Source organism: Schistocerca americana, chromosome 1 (assembly GCF_021461395.2).
Source record: "Schistocerca americana isolate TAMUIC-IGC-003095 chromosome 1, iqSchAmer2.1, whole genome shotgun sequence".
In the NCBI taxonomy this organism is placed as follows: Eukaryota; Metazoa; Arthropoda; class Insecta; order Orthoptera; family Acrididae; genus Schistocerca; species Schistocerca americana.
The window spans coordinates 437,694,629-437,717,148 of NC_060119.1; the positions used below are offsets into that span (position 1 = coordinate 437,694,629).

Here is a 22,520-nt window from a genome sequence, read left to right on the forward strand (position 1 = left end):
CTTGGCCTAAACCGCTTTTCATGTGTTTCCAAAACGTCCAGCATACTTTCGAAGACTTCACGTTCATAATGATGAAGCGTTTCAAGCAGAAGTGAGGTTGTAGCTCCGTCAACGATGCCAAACGTTCTACAGTGACAGTATTAACGAACCGGTCACTCGTTGGCAGGAATCTGTTCTTCGCCGGAGTGACTATGTTGAGAATTTTACCATAAGTATTTCGAAGGCATTACATTTCAGTACGGCATCCTCCTCACGCGTGTCAAACGACAAAATGACCAGCTACAGTGATGACATATTGAAGTGGGACTATTACACATATATGTGTCATTTCGCATCTTCCTAAAACTGTAAGCTGCTAACCCTATTTAGCACATTTCAGTTCTGTTTCATTTAGACGATTATTTCACTTCGTTTCAGATGTGTAACATGAAAGTACTGTACATATATTTTGCGTTAATTTCTGAAATTAGTGTATTGATTGTACTGTGTAATTTCCGTTATTTACTTGGAGATTCGCAAAATTATTCTTGTCGTAGTAAGTAATGTCAGGAGAAAAGCTGGGTGTCTCTTTATCAAGGCAAACAGCTTTAAAGTACCACACGATTGCGATCCAGTGTATGAGAGAACCAGGAATTAACTGTGAATATACGAGCTGTTTTCGCTTTACTGCATTTGTAGCTTCGTGAGTGACATAGTTACTATTAACAGGCTGAAGTAGATAGACTTGTTGCCCTTCTCTTCAGAGTAATGACAATCATTCCGTGCTTTTATACAAATGACAGCAACACCGGATCTGGGCAACACTAGTTTCACATAAAACAGCCCACGATCGTAGAAACAAAGTAAGGTTTGAAGATATGAAAGGCATCTTAGTCTGGCAGTGAGCTGGACGTTTTAAACAGCCGTAAAAGAAAAAGTCTAATTGCGGTAAGTAGCCTATGATGAGGAAGCTCAGCTTCTCAGTTTCAAGTTGTACAATTTGCGAGACAAAATATATTTTCTGCTTGTTTTCTACGAATGATTTGTACGGATATGCAATTAGACTTACACGGAATTTCACCTAAACAGAAATAAGGGAGATTTATCACGTGCAAAGTTGAAAACGTTTTATTTTAATTACTATATACGAAAGTACAAGACGTTTTAATATTTTCTTGAATGTATGAAATCTCCCATTGACCATTAGATACTTGTTGGTTCGAAATTATTTTCCGATTTATACTTCGAAATCAAACTGTGTTCTAAGACTCGTTTCTGCCCCTGTTTCTCAACCTGAAAATTAACACCGAGAAGGCGGAAGTGTTGGTAGCATTCGAAGCAGTAGTGCACAGAAACGCACTGTAAGCAAGATACGTTGAGTTGACTTAGGTAAAGTCTGTTAAGTACATGCGGAACAGGTTGAGGAATTACAAAAAATTAAAATAGCGCTTTACTAATGTATCCGTAACCTACTTCAGCATGAAACAGGTGCTGTGATCACTTACGCTCCACAGCAAAACTAGATTCAGGATATAGAATGTAATAACAGCTACAGTGAAGTTATGTGGAACAGAGGCATTGAGTACCGCAAAGTTGTAACATGAGAAACTCCTAGTGCATGAACGAGAAATCTGGAGAAACATCTTGGTGAGCAGCGAACAGCTGAAGAAATAAGAATCAGGAACTGTACTAAGTGATGTGGCAACGAAACATTGTCCACAAAATCATAACAAGAAAAATTGACCGCTGCGGTGCTGATGGATAGACATGAAACTGCAAGGTACATCCAGGAAGCTATAGATGGACGAAATCATGAAAGCTTGGGATTGACTTGGACTGGTAGCAAATAGTTTACAATGTATGAATTCCCAACTTTTTTCGAGTAATTGCTACTAATTTATCACCCCAGTACCCACTGAATGGACAGAAGTAATGGGATGCCTCCTAATATCGTATCGGTCCTCTTTTCGCCCGGCGTAGTGCAGCAGCTAGAAGTGGCATGCACTAAACAAGTCACTCGAAGTCCCCTGCAGAAATATTGAGCCCTACTATCTCTATAGCTGACCACAACTGCGAAAGCACTGCCGGTGTAGGATTTTCTACAGGAACTGGCCTCTCGATTATGTCCCATTATCGTTCTATGGGATTTACGTCGCACTATCTGGGTGGCCAAATCATTTTCTCGAATTGTCCAGAATGTTTTTCAAACACATCGCGAAAAACTGTGATCCGAAGACGCTGGGCGTAATCATCCATAAAAATGAACATTAACTCCATGAATAGCTGCAAATATTCTCCAAGTAGTCGAACACAATCGTTTCCAGTCAGTAATCAGTTTAGTGGGACCAGAGGACCCAGTCCACACCATTGTGGAGCCACCACCAGCTTGCGCAGTGCCTTGTTGAAGCCGGCCGTTGTGGCCGAGCGGTTCTAGGCGCTTCAGTCCGCAACCTCGCTGCTGCTACGGTAGCAGGTTCGAATCCTGTCTCGGGCATGGATGTGTGTGTTGTCCTTAGGTTTGTTAGGTTTAAATAGTTCTAAGTCTAGGGGACTGATGACCTCAGATTTTAAGTCCCATAGTGCTTAGAGCCACTTGAACCATTTTGAACCTTGTTGAAAACGCGGGTCCGTGACTTAATGTGGTCTGCTCCACGCTAGAGTACTACCATCAGCTTTTATTAACTGAAATAGGGATTCAACTGACCAGCCATAGTTTTCCAGTAGACTAGGCTCCGACCGATGTGGTCACAAGCCGAGAAGGGGCGCTGCAGGCGATGTAGAGCTGTTTTAGCAAATGAACTCGCGTCGGTCCCCTTCTGCCATAGCCAATTAATGCAAAATTACGTTAGTCGTACGTCCCACACTGATTTTTGCGGTTATTTCACGCAGTGTTCCTCATCTGTTGTCACTGCCAACTCTACACAGAAGCCGCTGCTCTCGGTCGTTAAATGAAGGCCATAGGCCATTACGATATCCTTGTTGGGGTATTTCCTGAAATTTTGTATTATCGCACACTCTTGAGACTGTGGATCTAGGGATATTGAATTCCCCATCGATTTCCGAAATGGAATGTCCCATGCGTATAGGTGTAACTACTATTTCGCGTTCAAACTTTGTTAATCCCCATCGTGCCACCGTAATCACGCAGGAAACATTTTCACACGAATCACCAGAGTACACATGACTACTCCGTCAGTGCACTGCTGTTATACACCTTGCGTACGCGAGTCTGCTGCCATCTGCCTACGTGTATATCACTCGATAAATTAAGAAAAAGAACTGGACCTTCTGTGACTGATACAGAGGCTATTCAGAGCATAACGTCCATGTAAATTTGTTACTAATAACCGAGAGCTTGGGTGGTTAAATATGTTGAGACGTTTGTGATTTCAGAGGACGTCTACTCCCTAGGCATATAGTATTCGTTCAATGATTTTTTTCTCTGCTACGAATGTAGAATGGGTAATATTAACGTTAGCGGTAGCCTGGCTCTTTAAGCATTTTGGCAGCTGAAGCTGCTGAAGCGGTTCTGTCGATTCAGTTATATAAGAAATGCAACCTGATTAAGTACAGAAAATGTAAAAAATGAGTGCAAGGACAGCTATGTCCACCAGACTTTTCATGTTTATTTAATGACCTTGTTGCCGATTGGCCGCTAAATCCGAAAGTTCAATGCGACTTCGAAAATTCTTTAAGATGGGTAATCATTTTAATGATTTGTGCATTACTGCTGAAAATATCGCATGCTAACACATTCACAATAATGTTTTTTGTCGAAAACTGGTATACTGAGACCACGCATGTGTAAAAATACAGGTTGATTCTTACAGTAACATAAAAGCAGCAATCAGCCACTGTTTACATTACTATTTATTTAGAACTAAAGGAGCTGTTACTGGTTTCGAACCAAAACGTTGATTATCAAATGACGGTTCACGTTCAAAATTTCATGTATCTTAAGCTGCAAACGTGCGGTTCATTGATTTTAGTTGTGGCGAAAGTTCTTGGAGGGCGATGATGCCCTATAGCAAAAACCAATTTAATAAAAGATTATTTCATTGTTATAACATAACTAATACGGTAAAATTAAATGAAAATAAAGATTCTGGTATAAACGTATCACCAACAACAGAAAGAAAATTTAAGACTGTCGGATAATAAAAACGAACGAATTTAAATTTAAAGTTACGTTTCAAAGTAGGTCACACACCTAGAAGATTTCTACAGGCTCTTTTGTGTATGTCACCAAGAAGTCTGACACATTTTTCAGCTAAGATCTTGGACGCAGATACCACTTAATTGCTAAAAAGTGATATGTAATCTCGGTCATGTAACTTTTTTCGCTCCAAACGGGATTGTAAAAGGGCCTTCAGACACTCAGTTTTTATTGCACAGTGACACTGACCATCAGCGCGCGGTATTGACGGCTTGGTAATGTACTGAAGGAGAGGGCAAGTTTGAAAAATGTTAACACTCGCTCAGTGTAGTGTACACTATAAGTGTAATATTGCGTAATATACGGAAGTTCCTGCCGGAACAGAGAGTAATTCAACTCGGTTCGAATGAATTTCCGCAAAGAACTGAAAAAAGGTCAGGGTGTGTGCTGGAGGATGTATGTTAAACCATCCTGAGATACTTTGAGAAATGATATTCCTGACGGTAAAGGAAAAGCTAGATACTTAACTGACCAGAGTATCAGAGAAAACTGAAGATAATGATGTAATGACAGTAAGCGGAAATGCTAATTTTACTTGTAGCAGTTTTCAGAATTGACAAATAGTCAGGTTAGCTGCCACGTGAACAAACTTCTTTCTTTGTAACAGTTGTCGCACCACGTACGTAAGATCGTGTTAGCATTCAGTCAGTAAATAATTGTTTTCCTTCGTTTGCAACAGTTGTTGCATAATGCATAAACAATAACACATGTTTTCGATCAACTACTCAGTTCATTTGTTTGTTGTTATCCTAGCTTACGCAGCTATGTTTGAATGAATGAGTCCTTTAGTCGACTGAAGCGTTTACAAAGAGCTTTTCAGGCTTCTTTCGTCAGCTCTGCACAATTTCTGCTTTTGCAAGGCAAGTAATTCAATAGCAAAACATACGAGAGTGAATCGAAAAAAGACGAAAGTAATGAGAAATAACATGAACGAGAACACCTAGAAACTTAACATCAGGACTGATGGTCAAAAAGTAGATGAAATTAAAGAATTTTTCTACCCAGGCAGCAAAATTACCAGTGACGCACGGGAAAGAAACACTGGAAAAAGGGCATTCCTGGCCAAGAGAAGTCTAGTAACGAACGTAAGCCTTAATTGGAAGAGGAAATTTCTGAGAATGTACGTCTGGAGCACAGCACACTATGGTAGTGACTCACGGACTGTGGGCAAACGGGAAAAAGAGAGAATCGAAGTATTTGGAATGCTGAAAATTAGGTGGGCTGATAGGGTGAGGAATGAGAAAATTCTGCCTAGAATCGGAGAGGAATATATGAAAAATACTGACAAGAGGGCGGGACAGGATGATAGGATATCTCTTAAGACATCAGGGGATGACTTGCATGGTACTAGTGGGAGCTGTAGAGGATAAAAACTGTAGAGGACAGAGATTGGTATATATTCAGCAAAGAATTGAAGACACAGGTTGCAAGTGCTACACTGAGGCTAGTGTTACTCTGAGACATGAGAGGAATTCTTGGCAGGCCGCATCAAACCAACCAGAAGACTGATGGCTCAAAAAACGTCCTAAATTCCAGAATGAGATTTTCACTCTGCAGCGAAGTGTGCGCTGATATGAAACTCCCTGGCAGATTAAAACCGTGTGCTGGACCGAGACTCGAACTCGGGACCTTTGGCTTTCGCGAGCAAGTGCTCTACCAATGAGCTACCCAAGCACGACTGACGCCCCGTCCTTACAGCTTTACTTCTGTCAGTACCTTGTCTCCTACCTTCCAAACTTTACAGAAGCTCTCCTGCGAAACTTGCAGAACTAGCACTCCTGAAAGAAAGGATATTGTGGAGACATGGCTTAGCCACAGCCTGGGGGATGTTTCCAGAATGAGATTTTCACTCTCCAGTGGAGTGTGCGCTGATATGAAACTTCCTGGCAGATTAAAACTGTGTGCTGGACCGAGACTCGCACTCGGGACCTTTCGCGGCAAGTGCTCTACTGGCAGAAGTAAGGCTTTGAGGACGGGGCGTCAGTCGTGCTTGGGTAGCTCATTTGGTAGAGCACTTGCCCGCAAAAGCAAAGGTCCCGAGTTCGAGTCTCGGTCCAGCACACAGTTTTAATCTGCCAGGAAGTTTCAAGTTCTAAATTATTGAGCGCAGACATTTCGCTTCGCAGACAGAGTTCTACCTGGACATCATTGTAATAATATTGTGCTGCTCTTGGCGTCACTCTCTCGCGTAGTGTAATTACATAATATTATAGTGCAAAAATATTGAGTGTGTGAGGACCCATTTAACTCTTGCTGTTAGAGCGAGCCACACACTTGCGGGAGCGAGACGCGGGCTGTGCGAGTCTTCCAGAGACGCTGCAGCAGGTGGGATGACGCGCGCGTGGTCGGGCCTTCGGACCAGTCCCAAGGGCTGCGGGCTGAGGTCGCCCGGCCTGCCGGTGGCCGCTATAAAGGCGACCGGCGCTGGCCGGCCTGCAGAGTCTAGCTCGGGCACCGGAGGCCGCTGAGGAGACGCAGACGCAGACGAGAAGCAGACGAGACGCCGCCGCCAGACATGACTCCCTCGACGAGAGCCGCGCTGCTGCTGCTCGGGATCGTGCTGGTCGCAGAGTGGGCCGCCAGCGCCCCTGCACCAGGTGAAGTCTCCACTAGTTCACAGCCCACACCAGTACTCGAGAAAGCACCTAACAGTAATTCGCTGAATTACAGAATGTCGATTTGCAATATCATTTAGGAACATATAGTCTGATCGCACATTATGAATCATCTGAGGAAAACGATCTATTGGCAGTCAGTATGCATTCATAAAATGACGTTCTTTTGAAACACAAGTAGTCATTTATTCACACGAACTAATGAGTGCTTTTCACAGGTGACCCCTAATTTTCTCCATACTTCTGGATTCCTTTCGACGTTGTTCCACACAAGAACTTCTAATCAAATAGCATGCGTATGGAGTACCGTCTCTACTGTGCGACTGGACTCTTGATTTTCTGTCAGAAACGTCACTTTGTTAGTCATTGACGGAAAGTCATCGAGTAAAATGGAAGTAATACGTGTGTTCACCTAGGAAGCGTTGTAGGCCGTCTGCTAGTCCTAATCTATATAAACGATTTAGGAGACAATCTGAGTAACCATCTCAGGTTCTTTGCAGATGATGCTGTCATTTACCGTCTCGTAAAGTCATCAGATGCTCGAGACCAACTGCAAAATGATAGTGCCAAGATATCTCTGTGTTGTGGGAAGTGGAAATTGACTCTAAGTAATGTGTGAAGTCATCGACATAGGTTCTAAAAGAACAATGCGGCTACACGATAAATGGTACAAATCTTAAGACTGTGAATTTAACTACATGCCGGCCGTGGTGGACGAGCGGTTCTAGGCGCTACAGTTTGGAACCGCGTGACCGCTACGGCCGAAGGTTCGAATCCTGCCTCAGGCATAGTTGTGTGTTATGTCTTAGGTTAGTTAGGTTTAAGTAATTCTAAGTTATAGGGGACTGATGACCTCAGAAGTTAAGTCCCATAGCGCTCAGAGCCATTTGCACAATTTTAACTACATACTTAGGTTTACAATTACGAACGACTTAAAGTGGGATGATCACGGACGTAATGATGTGTGGAATTACAAACCAAAGACTGCGTTTTATTGGCAGGAGACTTAGAGGATGTAATATTCTGTTAAAGAGACTGCAGACATTATGCTTGTATGTCCACTTCTGGGATATTGCTGCGCGGTGTCGGATACGCATCAAAAAACATTGATGGAGGACAACCTTAAAGTTCAAAGTAGGGCAGCTTATTTTGTATTATCGTGAAATGGAGGGAGAGTGTCACGGATACGGTATGCGAGTTGGGATGCAATCAGTAAAACAAAGGCGTTTTTCGTGGATCTTGTCATGAAATTCCAATCAACAACTGTCTCCTCACAATGTGAAAATATTTTCTTATTGTCCACCTCTGTAGGGAGAAATGAGTATCACAAAAAAGTTTAAGTGTTCGTTTTTCCCGTCCGATGTTCGAGAGTGGAACGGTAGATACAGAACTTGACGCTGGTTTGATGAACCCTCTGCCAGGCTTTGAATTATGAACTGTAGCTGTATATGTAGATGCAAATGCGGACATAGTTCACGACCGCAACATTTGTAAACCCGGGAGAGCTTTGACAGGCTCTTGAAATAGGAAGTATGGCCCTCGAACTAGTGTTACTGTTCTAAATGTGGTGCGTTTCTTACACTGTGTTTACGGCTCTGTGGGTAAATATGAGACTGTGCGCCGAATCGGGTCCAACGTGGGACCCTTGCCTTTCGCGAGTAAGTGCTCAACCCACTGAGCTATCCAAGCACGACCCGTCCACACAACTTCACTTCCGTCGGTACACATACCTTCCAAACTTACACAAGTTCTTCTACAAACCTTACGAGATTTACAATTCCAAAAGAAATAAGAAAGGCCACAGGTTCGATCCCGATCCAGCACAGAGTTTTAATCTTCCAGGAGGCGTACACTCTGCTGCAGAGAGAAAATCCATTCTATTAACAACCCATTCATTCCCCTCCCCAGGATGTAGTTAAGCCGTGTTTACGCAATAACCTTTCTTCCAGGAATGCTAGTCCCGCAAGTATGTAGGAGACCTCCTGTGACGTTTAAAAGATAGATCCGAGGTACTGATGGAAGCGAAATTGTGGGTTCGTCATTAGACGTGCTTGCGTAGCTCAATCGGTAGAGCACCGCGAAAAGTATAGGTTCCAGATTCGAGGTCCGGTCCGCCAGCAAATTTCAAATCAGCGGAGAGTGAACTTCATTCTGGGAATCAGACTATAATTCCAAAACATCGGTTTAAAAATCCCTTTCTCCACTGTTGTTCTGTACTGTCAGCGAAGTCTTAAAAATTCCTTGTATATATATAAAAGACATATTATGTTCCACCGTTTTTCGGACAATACATGTTACACATACACAAGTTTCGCAGACTGTTTCCGTGACTGTCTGTTTAAATTTCAAATAAAAGACATAACTTAAGCAGTCATTTTTATTTACAACGTCTTTCAGAGGCTATGCTCATCAGTGGGTAGCGGAACAAGTGTTTTGATCCCGGTAATAATCTAAACACTTGATCCGCCACCTGCTCCTGGAGCGAAGTCTCCGAAACACGTCGCACATGACTGACTTAGAGTTTAGTGACTGGTTACATTGTGTTTTTTATTTCTATCCCAAGAAATGGTTCAGTGTGACAGTTAATAGGCCAACAGAATATAACGGAATATTGCCTTCAATAGGACTACGCTCAGTAAATTACAGAGGCATTGAAGCAAAGCTAATGAATCATGAGACCCTTATTTTCTTACTCCGGATAATCATGTAGCCGTAAATATCGCTGGCCAGTCACACTGCAAGTCTTGGGTCCTTGAGCGCCAGCTTATTCAAAAAAGAATGGGCCAATGAGGAACGTAGCCGTGAAGTCACGCCATACGGTGATACGTTCACCATACAGAAGAACTTCATGCACAGTGACTGGAGGTGAAGATCCCCACACTCAGCAATTCTGCGTGTTCACCTCCCCTGTCAGGGAAAAATGAGCTTCGTCTGTCCATAGAATGGTCCAGGGCCAGCTCTCGTCAACTTCAATCCCTGCGAGAAAGCGAAGTCAACACGTCGTTGTGCGTCCTGTGACGCAAGCTGCTGTACGATATGGATCTTGTACGGAAACCATTTAAGAACGGTTCTATGCACCTTCGGTACAGTGGACCACGGCATTTTCAACTGTCGTGACACAGCACACTCACCGACTGACGATCGGGAATTGCACGCAGCGTTGTGTGTTATTGCAACAGCGATTTCTTTAACCACCTGCCGGAGCGACGCCCAGTTTTTCAGTTGATTCGAACTTCTTCGTCGTGCTCCGCACAGCAGATGGAGAAAGAGACCCTTCTGTTATCCCTTCAGCCGGCGATATGCTCGAAGTGCAGCATTACTGTTGTTTTGATAACAGAGCTTCTTCACCAGTAATGCCCTGCTCCTTTTGTCGAAGGTCATGTTGACACGTCACCAAGTGCACTGTGACCGGTCAGGTGTGTGAGACTATGCATCCCGATGACTGATCACTGCACCTGATGGCCATAGTTGAAACAGGATGGTGGCCCTGTGACGCAAGGAAATCATGCAGCCCATACTCTGGACATTAACGTTACCAAGTTTGGTACTCGTACGGTATTTAGTTTCTCTGTTATAACGTTTTAAATAGGGAAAGTTTAATTGTAACCCCCTGGTATAATTTAAATAAAATACAGTGCAGCTGGTGTAATATACTCAAATTTTAAGCTGCATCATCTCATTTTTTTTCTAATTTTTGTCACACTTTGGTTATTTTTCATATTAGAAGTTTCCTGTGTTGAATGAGAAACGATGACGATCCGTAACAACTTGGGGAGCAGAATTTGAAAGGGATAAATGTTTAATGATAATACAAATAGTGTAAGATACATAAAAATAACCACTAAAGAAACATCAACGAACAAGAATGTGTTGTCTGGATCTCATACGAACACCTTAGCTATGGAACACTCGATACTGAGATGGATGGAGAAGGCAGGTACACTGTGAGCAGCCGGCCGAGGTGGCCGAGCGGTTCTAGGCGCTACAGTCTGGAACCGCGCGACCGCAACGGTCGCAGTTTCGAATCCTGCCTCGGGCATGGATGTGTGTGATGTCCTTAGATTAGTTAGGTTTTAGTAGTTCTAAGTTCTAGGGGACTGATGACCTCAGAAGTTAAGTCCCATAGTGCTCAGAGCCATTTGAACCAACCACTGTGAGCAGACAGGTAACTGAAGTCCATATTACCGGACTGTTGACGTAAATTTAGTGTTTGGCATTGAAAGATTACATTAAATAGCTAGAATCGAAGGATTACTGCAGCATGTAAGGATTTCAGAAATCTCGAGTATAACTACAGATCAAATTAAATGTATTTGCCTTTTCTTTCTCTTGAGTTTACTGACTGTTACTGACTAGCTGAAGATTAAAACTATGTGCAGGTCTTGGACTCGAACACGGAACCATTACGTTTCGCGGGCTAGCGCTCTATCGTCAGAGCATTCCGCCAAACGTAGCTCTCGTCCCGTTCTGACAGCACTGAGCCAGTACCTCATCCCCTATTTTCCACCGCACACACCGCTGCTAAGTGAAAATTCACAGCTAAGGAAAAGTCGGCGGTAGTCCTCACCGAGAAGCTAGTATATCTTCCATGCAGTTAGCGAAGTGCTGGAGAGGAAAAGCTCTCAACGCGTCCTTAATAAGCGTAGATATTCTCGAGGCTGCCGTCGAGGAGCTCTCGTCCAGCCGAGCAGATTCGTTTACTTAGCGCAGACGTGACGCAGCTGTCCTCGTTCCCACAGAACCGACGTTGCACCGCAAGAAGTTCGGCGGCTACGGAGGGTACGGAGGTTACGGCGGCCACGGCGGCTACGGCGGCCACGGCGGCGGCGGCGGCGGCAGCTTCGCGGGTAGCTCCGCGTCCGCAGGCAGCGTGGCGGGCGGGCACGGCCCCCACGGGGGCGGCGGCCAGTCCAGCAGCCACGCCTCCAGCGCCTCCGCCAGCTTCGGCGTCGGACCCTTCACCGCCTCCTTCTCCCAGAGCCAGGCCTTCAGCAACAGCCGAGGCGGCGGCGGCGGCTTCGGCTTCTTCGACTAGCAGGTACACTCGAGCACTCTCAAGCTGCATTTCAATTACGTGAGCAACCTTACATCTAAAGGGCTACTCACAACTACCTACGAGGTTCCAGAAGAGGATTGCGCGGGAATGAGGACACATAGAAAAATGAGGTATCGGTGGATAGGCTATCTGTACAACTTTTGATTCGTAATACGTGTTGTGGTACAGTCGCAGTGCGCACCAATAGGGCCAGATGTGTCAGATCATGCAGACAAATCATCCACTGCGAATTTTCTCATCGGGGTATGAGGGGAATCAAATGGAAAAAAAGAAGAAAACCAAATAATCGATGCCCACTTTACCAACAATATATTTGCGTTTGCTTTCGGAAGCATGATTGTACCCAGGAATGCACCTCTTCATCCGAAGCCACCAGTGTCTTTCTTCAGATCTCCAAAACTATGAAAATCGCATGGGGACCGATGGAAACTGTAAGGGCTCCCCCGCAAAACTTGTGCAGCGTAGTCGAAACAAATTTGGCAACATGTGGGCAGACATTATACGGCAGCCGCAGACTAACTTGCTGCAGACTAATGTGAACCTTTTTGTGCAGAGGTCGCCTCACAGATACAGGGAAAGTTGGAGTACTCCGCCGGCTTTATAAGGCCAGCGCAGCAGCAGTACAGCCAGTTCCTTGTCGAGCTAGGACTAGCTCTTGATGAATGGTCGTCTACAAGTTATTTGTATTTGTGTGTATATAGTGATTGTTCGAGAAGTGTAGTTCAGTTTCAATAAACGACATTAAACTGAGTGTTCTACAATACTGAAGTATACTCAGTAGACGACCATTCATCAAGAGCGTCGGTGAGGTCCGTCGGAGCTGGTCCTAGCTCGACAAGGAACTGGCTGTACTGGGAGTACTCCAACATTCCCTGTATCTATGAGGCGACCTCTGCAGAAAAAGGTTCGCATTAGTCTCTAGCAAGTTCTGTTTGTTTTGAAGAATTGTTGTCCTGTTGGTTGCGCCTGCAAGTGCTTGTATATGTTATATGGTACACAGGGGTATCTTGAGTGTAGTCTGTCTGGCAGGGGCCGTCTGTGGCAGACATAACACCACCCTTCAGCATTCCGGTGAGTTAAGACACTATGCCTCGCTCGCATTTTTCTCAGTTATGGCCATAACCTTTGAAATAACAAACAGTTCATTTAAACTTTTATTCCCTGTTTCGTTTTCATTTGATTGCCCCTCATACTTCACAAGTGCAGAAACCTATAAGTAAACAGATTTCCAAAGTGAGCTGCTGCCATTGCGCCTTCTTGGACCGTACCAGCAGTAGTCTCAGTGAATTGCATAAACTTTTTTCGTCTGTGGTGGGATAAAGGGTACCCACATTCAGCACTTGTAACGCAAGTTAAAAACTTGGATAAATGTTCTACACACTGATATGTGCCTGTTTCCTCTATGTCTAGTACTTTCGCCTTCCGAAAGCCTGCATGTACTTACAAATAATACTGTACTTTTTATTAGAATTAAATACTTAGTCGAAGAGACAGAATGGCTGCTTATGCTGTAAAGAAGATACCTATCACTGAAAAAACAGTCTTTTAGCTGCGTTCTCACTGGACGTGCACTTGAAGGTGCAAAGATAGTTTACAGAGGAAGTTCCCAAAAACCGGTCCCCCATTTTGTTTTTGATTTTAAAGCTTAGAAAATATTAAATTTATGTTTTAAAAAGACGTAATATTTACTTTTTCAAGCATAATATAACATCTTCCAGAAGGTTATAAAATTTCTGTGTTGCTTCTTTGCCGAACCCATGAGCCCTGTTACTGAATGCCCTTCATGCTTTCTTTCGTAGAGTTTAGTTTTGCGATGTTTTAGAAAAAGACTAATCAACTTTTCACAAGAAATTTCGTCCTTGAAAAGGTGTTCAAAACTATTTCTCACTGTCAATTACACAGTCATTTTTCTCATGTCGTTATGCTCAAGCCCAAAGAAAGAAGCTGCCATAGCAAGAAAGTATTAAAGTAGTTCTTCTTCAAAATGTTTACCCGAAATTGTAGGTCTGCCTACTTTCGTTTCGCTGCTTTCTCTGGTGTACTGTACTTCTTGTTGGACAGTCTCACGACTGTTCGCTTGCATTGTTCTAACCTCTTCCTCATTTTCTGAACTACATCAACAGCTTTAGTGGTTTTAAAAGGACTGCTCGTGTTTTGCTCAACGTTCCCCACAATCCGCTTCGAATCTGAAACAGAAATCCAAGAGAACGAGGGTAGACTTGAAGCATGGAAAACTAAAGAGTCGGGTTTAAGCAACTGAATGGGTCCAGTTTACGCAACAACAGCCTACATTTTGTTAACCAAATAAATTTTAACCAAACGCCTAAATGAAACAGTTTAGTCCTAAACACTAACCTTGAACCTCACTATACAGGAATGTTTGTTGAAACGCTTACCCGTCAGTATCTAGGAGAAATAACGAAAAATGTGGCAGAAAGTAAAAACTTTTTCCATTGCCTGAGAATATCGCTACAGAATGGTTGAAGTCTAACCTACTATTTACATTTGGTTCCACTAGAGTTCAAGAAATTGCAGAGCCAAGAAGCAGTGAATCCGCGTTAGGGGTGGGAATCCGAATTTAAGCACCTTCCTCTAATAATGTACCACGTGATACTCGTTTCACCGTGACCTATCAACTCATACTCCCTGTCGGTACGTTTAGGATATCCATGTGCTGACACAAAACTAAACTCCACGATAAGGCCTTAAAAACACGCGATGTCGACCGGCCACCGTATCAGGACACCGCTATTCCAGCCGTTGTCAGTTTTCGAGGCTGCTACTTTCCATTTAAGTAGCTCGTCAGTTGGTATCACGAAGCTGAGTTCACCCCACTCCAGTCTTCCAACCAAGAAAAGGTCTTTGGCAGTAGTGGGAACTGGACCAGGATCCTCTGCATGAAAGTGACGCCTGATCTCTTGACTACGGAGGTGCAGCGTAGTGAACAAACGAAACATAATATTTATTCTGAAAACAGAATCACCTGAAATAACTACATTAACCTAGCGATTTGTCAAAAACAGTTTTAGGAAATCTTCATGTAGCCTTCTGAACCCACAATGGATTAAAGGCACCAGCCATGCTGGAAAGACAGCTTTAAATAATCGATCTTAGAACTGTTTGTGACACCAGATGGAAACAAAAAGACACATGTTTGAACATTTATCATTAGTTAAAATTGTGTGCCAAGGCAGGATTCCTAATTTTCTTGGGGTGTGACTTTTTTAGAGCGACAGTTTCCAGACATTTTGTATGTGGTTTTGTGTTTTCAGTATATTTGTATAACGTTATGGATTTGGACTGCAATAGCCCACATTCCACCACACTTCCAGAAAACACTGACGAACGTAAGAGTTTTTTCAGCTCGGCCGCGACCCGTAAAATGAAGCTCCACGTTATGTAGCAGTAAAATTAGTCACGTTATGCATCAGCGTTCGCAGTCACGACCCATATTATCACTGCTTTGAATTCTCTACCACATCCTTTCTCTAGCAGCAAGATACACAGGAAATCCTAAATGAACAGAGAGATAGCTTGAAGCCTCTACATGAAACAAACTTCGTAAGACATATGACCTACCCCTCCCTCTCCCTCACCCCTCCCCCCCCCCCCCAGAACAAGAAAGAAAAATCAAAGCGAAGACCTAGTAACCACCCCCACTTAGTGAAGAACATTTTTGAAGCCGTGGGGCAGCCTTTGACACAGCGCAGTCACAAAGAGCATTTTAGTCGAAACATTGCCAGCTGTAGTTCAGATCAAGTAATGACTCTCGTCTCTCAGGAAATTTTATTACAGCGTAAATTTCGCTGAAAAATAAATGATGCATTCTAGGGAGAATGTCTCGGAGTGCAGCTGTGGCAGTCTTTCTCTCTCATGTAAGTTCCAGATATTCTAAATCCAGAAAACATCAGTAAAATTACTTTGCAGAAGAGATGAGAGAAATATTGTTCAGCAGTAAGGAAAATATTGTTTTATTTTTTTATCGTCAACGTTTACATAACGTTTCTATTATATTTCGAAAATCGTTTATCACATTTTTGTCATATATTCATATTACATATATATGTTCCACTATGGACACCCATCGACACCTCCGAATTACTTTTCTACTGATAATCTACCATAGAATAAAAAACGCAGACATTTGAATTACTTACTTTACTAGCGTGCCTAAGTGATTTATTTAGGTGTAACCCAATTTTTACAACTTAATTTTTCATATTTCGACGCGCACACCTGGAAATTATTTCATCTTGAATAATATCTGCTCTCGTTTTTCACCCATTTCACTTATCTTTCTAGTCCAAACGAACCCTCGATTTTTCAAAAGAATAAACAAGTAATCTTGTTCCTATAGAGGAAATTTAACTGGTCTTAGTATTCGATTCTCTTAGTTACATAGAGATCGAGCATTCTGGGATTTTTTTCTAGTCTATTTATATAAATAGATGCCACTTCAACACTTCTCTCAACCATTATTTTCACTGACAGGACGAAATGTAACTGATAAAATTCGTTTGTTGTCCAATCAGACAGAAATCCATCAAACTCCCTCTGCTCCTCCTTCCACAAATCGTGCCACGTCATCAAAATATGTACCCCAGCTGGAAACCCAGTAAACATCAAAAAAGGAACAGAAAAAAGGGAAAAGCCAAATACCTCGAAATATTTATTGTAGATTTGTCTTCATTAAGCTACTTTTATTCTTCGTCTATATTTTTAAAATGTCAAATACAATGCTGAGTGTTTCTCAAACAACATTTTCTTTGTTAATATTTCTTTGTTCTTTCTTTTGCAGGGTTCCTGACGATTAACGATACTCGCATCCTCATAATGATAAAAAACAGGAATAAAAACGTGAGCCAATTTCATACTTCCCATTATCATTGTATATTACCTTGTAAATAAACATTTTTACAAAACAACACTCATTTCTCATTCTGTTGAAAGTCTCCATGGACATTTCCTGACGTGGTCGAGAGAAAGGAAAACCTTGAACTGTTTGCAAATTGCGAAACATGGTTGTATGTAATCTCGCCGTGTATGTAGGTGTGTGTCTCAATATATGTTGCAAGATTTTCGTAAAATTAAGTGAGCATGATGTGAAGGTACCATCTTCAAAACTACTCAACTGCTCAACAGGAAACTGGAAGAATCGCGATATTATTCAGATGTTATAATACTCTATTTCATGAGTACTGGTGAGCAGGAAAAACTTTTTATCCTTGACTGGTGTATGTTTCACTGCAGCTAGTCTGCAGCGACGTATATGTACTAATTATCGAAGGAACGATTTCCGGAAATTATACACATACTTGGTCCGCCGCCCTGTTGTATTTCTCAAAAGTTCAGCTGTGCTAATATTTGCAGGCAGGGTAGTCAGAGGCTTAATGTAAGAACCACAAAGTCTGTAAACTGTTACTGTGTTGGGGAAGTAAGTACTTACTGCAATGTATCATTCGAAGAGATTTAATTCGAACATTAAAGAACCATAATAACAGTTTTTAAGCATTTCTCACTAGGGAATATTTAAAAACACCTCAGACGTTGGAGTTAAGGACGAAATCATTTCGTGCTATTTATGTTTGTTACATAGCTGTAATAATATGAAAAAGACTTTGCTTTGAAGGTGAGCTTACTTTAACACACGGAAGAAAGTGAACTAGAAGCTTCTTGTGTATCCAGTACAAGATGAAACTCACAGCATTCGTACAATACTGGTTTCCAGATTAGTTAGATAATTAGTTACATGTTTCACAGATCATATGAACGGTTCTTTTATGGAAATATTGTTGAACGAGTCAGTTTAAAGGATATGTTTACATGATTAGTTTTCATACTACAAATTATTTTTTAGTCCTGTTCTTGGAGCCGGCCGCGGTGGCCGAGCGGTTCTAGACGCTGCAGTCCGGAACCGCGCGACTGCTACTGTCGCATGTTCGAATCCTGCCTCGGGCATGGATGTGAATGATGTCCTTAGGTTAGTTAGGTTTAAGTAGTTCTAAGTTCTAGGGGACTGATGACCTCAGATGTTAAGTCCCATACTACTCAGAGCCATTTGAACAATTTTGAACCTGCTCTTGGAGCTGCACTTAAAGACAAAGTGCGGTACTTTTTTTACACGCTTCCTGTTTTTAAATAGAAATCCGCCAGCGGAGTAGAAAGAGTGTTAAGAGAAATGATCTTAGGATAGTTTTTAAAACGTGCTTTGCTACCTGTCAATCATTTTAGGTTGTTGGGAAAATGAACGAGAACTTTCATTATTGCATTTTGAACTCCCTCTGAGCCAATGACACTTTTAATAGAGTGTAATGAAGATCATCTTCTCGTCTAGTGTTGTAGATATGGACAACACTTTTATTCTCAAATTGTTATGGTTTATTTATGACAAATTATGTCAGCGAATATATGTATTGTTATGGTGTCCAACCCCTTCAAGAGATACCTACATGCTAACTGTAGGCGAAAGCCATACATTATTCTTACTGATCACTTTTGTGCATCAGTACATGCTTTCTAAGTGATAAGTTACTCCAGAAAATTTAACCGTAAAATGTTACTGAGTAGAAATGTACAAAAATATGTCAGAAGATTGATTCGTTTGTTTTCAAGACTAGTAATTATAAGGAGACCAAAGTAGCTGAACTTAAATCTTTGAGAAGTTCAGTAATATGCTGCTTACAGTTCAGTTTTTTATCAAATGTACACCAGAAATTTTGAGCCGTCTACAACGATTATTGACGCCCGTTCATGTGCTGCATCAACTGTCGTATAGCTCTGTTGTACAGATTTGAATATAGTGTGTTCTCTCCAAACTTAGGGAGAGTCCGTTTTCAGAGGACCACTTCATAATTCTATGAAACGCTTAATTAATTCTGTGGCCTTCTCTCTAATGGAATTTATTACAACACTAGTAACGTCTGCTTTTTAAATGTTTAGTAGAAGGTCATTCATGAGTACAAGGAATAGGAGTATACACAGAATTAAACCCTTTGGGACTCTCTTTGCGATTAATCCCCAGTCACTAAAACTTTCTACCATTCCAATACGGCTTGAATTATTTGACACTTCTTGCTTTCTGTTAATTGAGTATGATTGAAACCAGCTGTGTATAAAGCTATCTTTTGCATACACCCTGAGTTTCGCTTATAGTGTGACATGATCTCCACAATGAAACACTTTGAAAAGATCACAAAAATTGCAACTGCCCATTTTTTATCATTTAAGGCTTGTAATACTTTATTAGTGAACGTGCAAATAGCATTCTCAGTCGAACAACCCTTACAGAAACCAGACTCTGATATGCTATGTAAATTGCTTCTACTTGTATGTGATACGACTATTGGGTACATCACTTTTTCGAATACTCTGGAAAAAGGTGTCAGTAAGGAAATAGGATGATAAGTATGTCTTCCTTAACGCCTCTCTTATGAAAAGGTTTAACAACTGCATGATTTAATCTGCCTGAAAAAATTCCCTTTGTCAGTAATGCATTACATATATCACTAAGGTCTTTACTCATTAAGTTAGAAAATTTTTTCAAAATTCTGTTTGATAATACAACAATACCATATGACCAATTTTTTTAGAATTTTTAGATTTCTATTACTTTCAGCAAATAATTGTGGTGCTACTTCCAGTTCCTTAATGATGTTTTTAATATATTCTCTTCAACTGAACTATTTTGTTTTAATATATTCCCTTCTGTTGTACTATTTAATCCTATTCTTGCTGCCCCATTTAGGAAGTGATTGTTAAAAGTACTCACAAATGGTGAACTATCAATTACAACATTGTCATTCAGTTTACTTGTTACAGTTTGCTGTACGCTGACTGGCTGTTTCGTCTCACATTTAACAATACCCTATAGAGTTTTCATCTTATTATCCACACTATTAATTTCTGTTGGGATGTATTTATTCCCTGGCGTATGATTGTCTATCCTTAAAATATTACGGTATTTCTGATAGACTGCAGGTACTGTTGTATCTTGATTTATTGTGGCATTCGTACAAATTACCTGTTCCTGTTGTATGAGATTTTAATTGTTTTAGTTATCCATAGTTTATTTGTTTGTTAATAGATTATCTGGATAGTGTGTTAGAAAAGCAATTCTCAAAATTGAATGTGACATTAGCATGTGTTTCGATATATACCCCCCCCCCCTTCCCAGTTCCTTTAAATTACTCTGAAAATATTTATCCAATCTTATTAATAAGCTTCACTGTTTAGTATTAACCTACCTCAGGGCTATAAGGCGCTGTATTGGTTATTTACATTAATTTTGCATAATGATCAGATAGTTCATTGACTACTGGGTACACATTAATTACTTCAGCCCGAGCAATAACTATGAAAATTTTATCACTCAGTGTTAGGTGCCTTGCTGTGGATGAATTAGGAAACTGACTTCTGAAATTAGATTGATACAGAAAATAATGGTTCCATTTTCATTTTTCCTGTCTGTATCTTTTAAGATGTCCACTTTTAAATCTCCACAATCTACTAACTGTGTTTTCTTGTCTAACAGAAAACTCAACACTGCTTCTATATTTCTCATAAATAGTTAAAGTTTCGAGGAGGGGATCTGTATATTGTTACAGTTACCAGATAAATATTTTGCAGTAACAATTCACAGGCATATGATTCTGTTCCTTTCAGTATTTTTTACTTTGTGTTCAGTGTTTGCATATGTTACCAATATTATCTCTAGACGAAAGTAATGCTAGTCTTTAGTCCATGATATTTCATTTCTCCATCCCTATGGTTATGTGGGTCTTAGAGAGGCACAGAACAGTGATCAGTTCAGAATTTTCTACATCTCCTGGTCATACAAGAAGTTTATGTATCTTGTTTTCCAACCCCATAATGTTCTGCTGAAATAAATTAATTTTATTCTTCTGGATACTTTTACATATATTGTGGTCCTACTCTGTTCCAATTTCTTTAAATACTGATTCTAACATAAAAAATATGCCTCTCTGATTTCAGCAATTACTGGGATTTTGTCGTGCGTGCTTCTGGCGCCCCTTACACTTTCTGAAATGTTTCCATAATCAGCCCTCACCCTTCCTAATCAGGCCATGAATTGTGTATACCCATCCCCCAATTGCAGCAACAGCCGTGGCATATATATGCGTGTTTCAGCCAAAAACATTCCACTAAGCTCTTTGTTTGCATGGTTAATGGCTGTGTTAACGCAGGGCTGGTCATGGCACTGTAAAATCCAATACTGGCGTGTAGTCCTCCTGTTTCTTCCAGGTCACATTTAATATTGAAACCAAAATTGATAGCCAGGCTGTTATTCGCTCCTCCCACAACAAGTATCTGATTCTCTTCATCAAAAATCTCTGTACAAGGCCCCCACGAGCTTTGTCAACTGGCTAAGCTTGGTGCTGGATTTCAAGATGCTTGTGATCCCTGGTGTTCTACTCCCATCTTTTTGTGTGGCATCTAGCTTACACCCAACCTGTCAACATGACTTTTCTTTGAACCTAGCCTTAAAGTTGTTTCTATGATTCCAGTGCAATCTTCTTTGCTCAAAAACTGGCTGACGCTCTTCTCTTGTTTCAGATAGCAAGAGCAACTGATTGCTGACTGAATCTGAAAAGCTATTTCTGAGGTTTTCTCCTTTTGTCAATTACCTGTCACCTGCTCCCAGCTCCCATTGTCTCTATCCTTGTCACCACCACATCTGATTCTGCCTGAAGAGCACAAATCTTTCTTCATTCTTCTACGATTTTCTTGACTCGACTAAATGATCTACAGCTCCATGGGAGACTCCTATCTGACACTTTAAAGGTTTCTGCGCTGCAATCAATCCCAGTGAAACACTAGCCCACAGTCCTGACATGTTTCTCTCATACCTACTAACCCACAGCATCATTCACATTCTCACCCATGACGCTACTTTTACACTCACCTAACACTCACTACCACACATTTAAATTAAAATAAAGTAATGGTTTGCGGAAACTTGTCTTTCGCTGCTGTTGAGTTAACTTCTAGGTGACGGGCAGATGTATAAAACTAGACAAGCTGCGACATCGTCGCGAAAAATCACAGTGACCCGTATATGAAATGATAATTGAATAGACACCCTAGCTGCAAGCAGGCGTTGATACACTTCATTGGGGACATGTTGAAAAGCTGCGACATCGTCGCGAAAAATCACAGTGACCCGTATATGAAATGATAATTGAATAGACACCCTAGCTGCAAGCAGGCGTTGATACACTTCATTGGGGACATGTTGAAAATGTGTGCCCCGACCGGGACTCGAACCCGGGATCTCCTGCTTACATGGCAGACGCTCTATCCATCTGAGCCACCGCGGGCACAGAGGATATTGCGTCTGCAGGGACTTATCCCTTGCACGCTCCCCGTGAGATCCACATTCCCAACATGTCCACACCACTACATTCGTAGTGCGCCTAATAGTGGACATGTTGGGAATGTGGATCTCACGGGGAGCGTGCAAGGGATAAGTCCCTGCAGACGCACTATCCTCTGTGCCCGCAGTGGCTCAGATGGATAGAGCGTCTGCCATGTAAGCAGGAGATCCCGGGTTCGAGTCCCGGTCGGGGCACATATTTTCAACATGTCCCCAATGAAGTGTATCAACGCCTGCTTGCAGCTAGGGTGTCTATTTAAA

The 22,520-nt window shown here is 41.7% G+C and overlaps 1 protein-coding gene and 1 non-coding gene across 2 annotated transcripts; one reads left to right on the plus strand and one right to left on the minus strand.

Annotated features, from left to right (window-relative positions):
• Positions 1-6,621: 6,621 nt before the first annotated feature.
• LOC124602771 (glycine-rich cell wall structural protein-like) lies at positions 6,622-16,791 on the plus strand. The gene is made up of 3 exons (XM_047136344.1): positions 6,622-6,792; positions 11,550-11,848; positions 16,665-16,791. The coding sequence occupies exons 1-2, from the start codon at positions 6,711-6,713 to the stop codon at positions 11,843-11,845; spliced, it is 378 nt and encodes a 125-aa protein (XP_046992300.1). The 5' UTR covers positions 6,622-6,710; the 3' UTR covers positions 11,846-11,848; positions 16,665-16,791.
• A 5,338-nt stretch (positions 16,792-22,129) lies between these two features.
• On the minus strand, positions 22,130-22,204 carry Trnat-ugu. Its single transcript has one exon. It is a non-coding gene; the product is annotated as a tRNA-Thr (tRNA).
• Between the last annotated feature and the right edge of the window lie 316 nt (positions 22,205-22,520).